The following is a 7746-nucleotide window of genomic DNA, read 5'->3' on the forward strand; positions in this document are numbered from 1 at the left end:
AAATTTTCTTAATTTTTCATATAATTATAAAAAATTGATTATTAAAAAAATATCTTTCTAACATTTTTTTTTCTAAACATACCCATTAAACCTAGAGGTCTAATTAAGAGAAGTTAAATCTGTTCCGTTCCATACCTCAGATATTTCTGTTTATTATCGGCTATTATTTTACCCAGTAAAACGATGCCAAATTTCCTCACACACGCAACAGCCCACGTCGGCTATATTCTGTCCACGTGGAAACACGAGCTTGCCAACGTGGCATGGTCTGTGAGAAATTTGTGGCTGGAATTGCGCGAGGAGTTTAGTGAGAATGGCAACATATGATTAGGTGTGTTGTGTGCAGGTATGTTCAGGCGATGTATGTTAGAATGGATCTACTTCAGCCCTTACCGGTAATCAGGCGGTACTCCATATGCTCCCTGTTCTCCATTGATTTCACCGCCAAGCCTCGCAGACACAATTTCATAGTTCGCTCTGCTAACAGAAAGGACTCAGCTTCCAACAGTGATGAGAGCAACACAAACAAAGGTATAATTCAATTTTTTGTTGAACTTAATTAATCAATAGATTTTCAAATTCGACAGAGTGAGTTCAGTGCACCCTAGTTGATTTTTATGAGCATGTTTCTTTTCCTCCTTGTTAAACCCAAATTAGGATCTGTGTCACATAGGATTGGTGCAGCTATGGATGTGCTTTGTAAAGGACACATCATGGGCGTCTGTAAAATTTGTGAAGGAATTTGAATTCTGCAGTCACAGCTGGATAGAAATATTCAGTCATTTTGGATTTTTGAATGAGATAAAAGAATTCTCAGAGGGAGTATGCTAACACATCATCAATTCACTACAAGTGCTTTAGTGCTGATAATAACTCAGACTACCTCTTTCTTGCAACTATTATCTGTATGAAATTACATAGATATTTTTTTGAAGAGTATTTATTCGGGAATATGCCTATATGATGATAAATAGCTTTTAGATCTATGATAAATAACTTTTAGTTACAAATGTTATCTGTATGAGATTACATAGGTATTTTTTGAAGAGTACTTATTCGGGAATATGCCTATATGATAAATAGCTTTTAGATCTATGATAAATAACTTCTAGTTACAAATGATTCAAAAATAACAGCCTCAAGTTAGAGAAGGTATCAGGAGAAACTGCTGGAGTGCTACTCTGCCAGAGAGGGAGAATGCTAACATATAAGCGGTAACTCCAAAGCCAATTTCTGACTTATGGAAAGAATTTCTTTTACCAAAAATTATTGAAGCCTAATTTTGTTATCAAATTCTTACTTTGTTGTCAAATTGTGCAATAAATGATATTGCTATCAGGATTCAGCTGTGTAGTTTTCAAGTCAAACTTATTGACTCATGTTTCATGAGTAGTGGTTCTCAAGAACTCATTTCTTATGAGAATGAATGGTACACTTAGCACTCATTGCATCTAAGTTGATCCTCACAGATTTGAACATTGGGTCTTTCCAGGAGGTCACCCATCCCAATTCTACTCCAACTCAAACGTGCTTAACCATGGAATTCCCCCAAGGTTAAACCCACTTAGCTTGTTACCCCATTTGCAAAACCTTCATCAAGTGTTGTGAAATGATACATTCATTATAGAGACCTTTTAGCTCATCAATTGATAAGTAGGAGATATTTTCCACATCAAGTCAAATTTGTTAATGAACCTTTTCAGCTAACTTGTAGACTATGTAGTACAAATTCAAAACCCAAGTATATGACAAAGACTGTGTTTAAGTGAAGGTAAAGAGGGTCCTGTTCACCTTTTCGAGCACTAAAGAGTTTCCTTTAATTTTTTCTTCTGTTAACCCCAAATTTTTAGCAGTTTATTCAGGATCATACACCAAGATTTGTGTCCCGTTTTGAATCCCATAAATTCCAATTGTATCAATCTTCCTCAGGCCAATCTTCATCAATGTAACATGTTTCTTGCTACAGAAAATCAAAGACAGCAATAGCAATTTGTTGTAGTATCTCCAGAGTCTAAAAGATTTGGAGTAGTTTGTGCTAGGCCAGACACTGGTGACAGCAGCCTATTGAAGTCCTACGTTGAAAAATACCTTTGTGGCAGCTTCACAGGGACATCTTGGTATCTCCATCCACATCAAATCTATGCTAGTTTACTTCAACATTGTGTAGTAAACAAAGCAAGGATTAGTAGACAGTTTGGAACTTCACTTGGAATCCGCATCAAATCTATACCAGTTTACTTCAACATTGTGGTGTAAACAAAGCAAGGATTAGTAGACAGCCTGGAACTTTATTTGGAAAACAGAATGCATATAAAAATGTTCACAGGAAGACATCATCTTTGAGAAGAAATTGAAATTGAACCAGCTTAAAGCACTATAAAAATAATCAGCCACCTCAAGTTCATTACCACTGCGAGCAAAGATTACATTTCAGAAAGATTTTTGTGGCCTTAGTGAGAACTAGCTATTGTGAAGAGGAAGAATTCTATCAGAAGACCCACATAAAGCTTGTTAAGACTTGAAGGTTCAAAACATGCCTCTTCTGACTATTCAATTGATGAGCATAGCCAGACTGGAGAAGTTATTGGTGCTAAAAAAAAAGGAAGCAATCAATGACTACTCAAATAAATGCTCTTCACAAGTGCTGAGAAGTAGTCCCTGCTTATCATGCAGGATCCTGAAAAGTTTCCTTTACTTTTACTACTTATATCCTAGCATGCAATGTAAACTCATTCCATTAGAAACCACTCTTAGAATCACATGATTGCCCAAAGAATGATGAAAAGTAAATATTTTGTTCCTTGCTACGATGCCTCTAATTCTTTCTGAGCTTTCTTCTCCTTTCGATGAACCAAGCTAAGGCACTGGCCTCATCCTACTTGGAATTGGCGACGCATGGTAGCTAAATGTGAAGTGAGTATTTAATGAATGGGAAATGGTCCATGCAGCAGAGTAGGAAGATGTGGGTATCTTGGCTCATAAGTCAATGTTATAATTCTAAAAGGTAATACTTGTATGTGCCAGTATAAATAGCTTGAGAATTGCTTCAGATTATTTGAAACTGTAATTGTTCTTCATCCTAAGCAAATTACAATATACTAGTACTCTAAATCCTCGAAAGAAGGTATCTACACAACCGTGCATCAGTCTTTTTCCATGTTTCTGTCTTCACATTTTTAGATTCTTAATGAACATGGATGAGATCAACTCCACTGTTATGTTACATTAATCTAAATTTAGAAGAAAAACATTGAGAGCTCTCCAAATTGTAATTGAAAGGAAGTTTGAGTCATAACTTTTCTGATGAAATGGTTTGGTAGGGCACCCCAAAATATCTGTAGTAAAACAATTTAGTGGAGGGAACCCTTATGAAAGATATACAGTGGATCCTATGGTAACAAATCAATTATAAGACTTTCACACTCAGACGTTATTGGATCATGAGCATTGTTTTTTGATAGATTTAAAATATATGTTACCAAAATCATGCACTAAAAACCCAAGTACAACATAACAGTTATTAACAGCACAATTATGGATTAAACATGCTCTGCAGTAGATTTAATTATTTACCATTGACACTAATGCACATATGGTTCATTACAAAAGAAGACAAGACACCGCAAGTATCGGAGATTTTCAGAAGAATTGATAGCCCTCTTGGATGACTCAGCAATAACTTCTAGATGCCCATGTCTTGCGCAGAGTACCCATGAGGTACTTGACATAAATGTAAATTCTGTTGCCATTTTGAAGAAATTCTTTTGAGATTTACCCTGTTTGGTGTGCATAGTGATTTGAATTTCAAAAGGTCTCTTGCAATTACCACCAGATATCATGAACATAATTTTCACTTGCAGGGAAAAGCTTCATTTCTGATACCTAGTCGCGTTAATATTGATTAGTAAACTGCAGACAATTTTCCTCCACTCATATTTAGTTACTCATACATAATTACATTTTGGGGAATTCATTGTAGTATTTAAAACTGAGAAGTTCGTAACTTGGTAAATTACATCACGATTGAATAAAACTATAGCTTGTGAACCAGAACTTGCATTGCAGGAAACAATCTGTCGTTTTACATTTCCCTACGTGATGTTAATGTGGAATATCCTAACGAATTATCCATGATTGCAACATTGTAACAAATCATTGGATATTCCTGTTCCAGATCGGTGTTCCTTAAGGTCAAATCATTGCAACATTGATCTTTTTGCTTAAGAGTGGTTGAATAAGTTTCGGGTGTTCCTTAAGGTCAAATCTTGCTTTAGAAATTGTCTCTAAGAACATTATACTTTTCTGTTCAAGCACATTTGCAAAACTTATATTGTAGAACTCCTGATTTTTTTGGCTTTAATATAAACCTGAGATTTGAATATTTATGGGCATTGCCATTAAACTATGAAATTCATGCTTTATGTGAACTTCTTTTCAACTGGAAACAATTGAATGAGGTCTCTGCACATGGTAAGTGTGAGTGATTTCTCAAGTAAAACTGTTATCAGTTTGAAGCAGGATCTCAAAGCATGTGGAGCTTAAAAACCTGACTCTATGTATGTGAATTGAAAAATCAGAGACCTGCAAAATGTTGTGGAAGCGGAAGCATAAATCCAGAAAATTAAATACTGCAGCATAAATTAGTTGCAAAGAAATAAGGAAGAGAATGAAATGGAATAACAAAATAACACATAAGAAGCTTATTTACGTGGTAGAACCTTGACAAAATGCGAAAGAAACATCCACAAGGCAAGGTATTGGTATTCTTATTATTTGAAGAAAACGATTACAAACTCCATTGCTGTCATCATGATTCTGAATTTTCAATTTTACAACATTACAATTATCTTGCAATCTACAATTCACAACTCTTACTTTGTGTTCAAGGCAACAAAGATATATATAACATCTTCAAGATAACAACTACCCTATGCTACTGGGTTCGTGTCTGTAGGTGGGTGCACTCAGACCAGGTTCATCCAGGTCTGGGTTCGCATCTGGATATGCACGTGTGTGCGCCCCAGGGGCCCCGGGTTTGGTCTGGGTCTGTGGACGCAGACCCACAGTGAACCTGGGCCCTTGGGGTGCACCCGGGCCACATCTGGGCAAACTCGGACACGAACTCCGACAAACACAGGCAAAAAAAATGTTAGTCACTTAAAAAGTGACTTTTTCAAATTTAAAAACACTTTAAATGGCATATGACATAATATGATAATATTGAAATTTGACATTTGGCATTGATCAATGATGAAGTGTCATACTATCAAATGTATTTAGTTTTATAATTCTATATATTTCTTAAAAAATTTTTTTTGCGTATATGGATCAGCACCATAGGCGTAGACACAGGCAAAGGCACCGAGGGCAGCAGCGAATACACGAGTTGCAGAAAAAAATCTAGTCCCCCATCCTTTTGATTATCAAGTTGCAGAGCTATAGCCAGTAGTTCCGGTTGAACCAATTGATCAAGCAACTCTAATTTATATATATATATATGGATGAACCCAAACCTACAAACCCAAGGGCCAAATTTTTTTTGCTTGAACCTACGAACCGGGTTTGTGTACCTGAACCCGGACCGGTAACTTAGCAACCACTACTAAACATAGAAAAAACCAGCTTTATCTTTTTGAAAAAAATTGGAATTTCCTTTCAAAGATAAAAACTGTTCTTTTTCTAAAAGATGAGATATTAATTGTTTATTTGTTTTCTTGTTTTATTGTTTTCATGTTGTCACAATCTAACACAAAATCCCACAATCTTTTTCCCCTTTTTTCATTTGCTAATGCACCAACTTTTAAGCTGGATATTGAATTTGAATGTTTTGGTGAAAACTTGTGATTTTTTGAACAATATTTTGATTCACAATCCATTATACATCATCAAGATGATGAAAATATTCACAAACGTTAAGGAGAGAACTCAACTTGGATGATTTTCAACATGCAATTGGGGTATTATGTTGTGAAAAATGTCCTTACACAAGCTAGTCACTGAAAACTGTGTTCTAAATTTTGACTTCATGGTAGTTATAGGTGCCCTGTGGAAAGAGAAAATGGCAAGTTTCCCTTTGACCAAGCCAGGTATGCACAACTATTATGATGTATTACTAACTTAAAACTACCAATCATTTCATTCGTTAAGCATTAACCAAGTGATGAAGAGGTTTGTTCTGCTTTGGAGAGCTACTTTGCACCATACACAACTAGAATGTCATGTGTTCTTTTGAGTTCAAAGAGATGAAGATGAAAACGCAGGAGTCAAAATTGTCCTTATGTTAGTCTCAACTAGGATATCTAGTAGTAGTACATCATTGAGAATAGCTTGACATGTGCCTGAAAAGTAATTTCTGGTTTATTGTGGACAAAATTTTCAGCATGTGATAAGTTTCTTTATACAGAAGTGAATTAATCATACAAGAATCTAGCTTGATAGAGGCGTGTAGTAGTTTTTTTATTTCCATACTTTCTCATTATGATGTTGCTTCTTAGTATCTTACACTTCTACATTACTCTTACAGGTGAGAATTTATCTACTGACTGGGATAAGGCTTGGTCTAACTTCAGGAAGCAAAAGAAGAAGAAGAAATTATTCTCCAATTTTGATATTGAAAAGTATGTAACCCGGAACCCAAGGCCTTCAGATTATCCACTTTCAGAGGAGATCGATCCTCTCCGAAAAACTGAAAGATCGGTATTGGATGCTTGGACAAATCCAAAGTTCACTGTAGTAGGATTTAGCATTGTAGTTGGCCTCCTTATTTTTTACATTGCTCTTAAGTAAGTATTTTTCAAAATAGTTTGAATCTGTAGAATAATTATGTTTCTAAAGGAGTACCAAAGTTTGCTACAATATTATGTAAAAATATTGAATTTTCTGAGAATGCAAATGTCAATACCATACTCTCTCCCTACTTTGTTGTGATTAAAATGTATTCATTATTTAGAGGACATTGTTAGGATTTGAAAATTTTATAATCATTGGTTTGATGATTCAATTTCCCAACTCAGTTGCAGTTGCCAACCTTAATAACTCCGACCAAAATGTAACAGGGGCAGTCCGAAATCATCTCTTACCCATGTCCAAGTTAAGGGTATAACATAGTCCGGACGAATCATCTAATACTAGCACACAATAGAAAGTCACCCATAATTTGAAATTTGATATGGTTAGCCTGGCACCATAAATATAGTGCCTGTCACAGGTGCAGCTTGGCTTTGGAGGAACGCCCTCAATTTGGTGCTATAATGTCATTTACAATCATCTCAACCATTCCTGGGCCTGTGAAAGTATCTTTACCTTTTGGGTTCTGGAAAGCTAATCCCTGCGTTGTTGGTGGTGTTGCTCCTAAATCTAAAGGGAAAGTCTTCAAAGGTATTGCTCCTTTTGTTATTAGAATAGCAGATCCTGTGAGATTGATTCAGAGAGGAATATTTGAGGGATGTTTAAGATAAACTGCAGACCTCTTTAGTGGCTCCAGAGTAAGTCGAAGTTCTGAATTCTGCATTCCTGTTTGTGATAGGCATCTCTATTAGTAAAACTCTGCTGAAGTGTTGCACAAAATATTTTTACATTCTTTAAAGTGGATCATATAAACATGTTTTATTAGCAGTCTCTATGATATATTGGAAATTGCAACATAGGAGAGCAAAGGCATATTTTGAATGTAGCCATTGCCAACTTAACTAATCCATTCGCCTTTTTTTGTGATTTGGGAAAACACTTGTATTTACAAATAAGTAT

The 7746-nt window shown here is 35.6% G+C and overlaps 1 protein-coding gene across 1 annotated transcript; it reads left to right on the top strand.

Annotated features, from left to right (window-relative positions):
- The first annotated feature begins 277 nt into the window (after positions 1-277).
- LOC131056149 (uncharacterized) lies at positions 278-6916 on the top strand. Its single transcript, XM_057990498.2, has 2 exons — positions 278-531; positions 6524-6916. The coding sequence occupies exons 1-2, from the start codon at positions 324-326 to the stop codon at positions 6784-6786; spliced, it is 471 nt and encodes a 156-aa protein (XP_057846481.1). The 5' UTR covers positions 278-323; the 3' UTR covers positions 6787-6916.
- The last annotated feature ends 830 nt before the right edge of the window (positions 6917-7746 follow it).

This window comes from Cryptomeria japonica, chromosome 1 (genome assembly GCF_030272615.1).
Source record: "Cryptomeria japonica chromosome 1, Sugi_1.0, whole genome shotgun sequence".
Classification (NCBI taxonomy): Eukaryota; Viridiplantae; Streptophyta; class Pinopsida; order Cupressales; family Cupressaceae; genus Cryptomeria; species Cryptomeria japonica.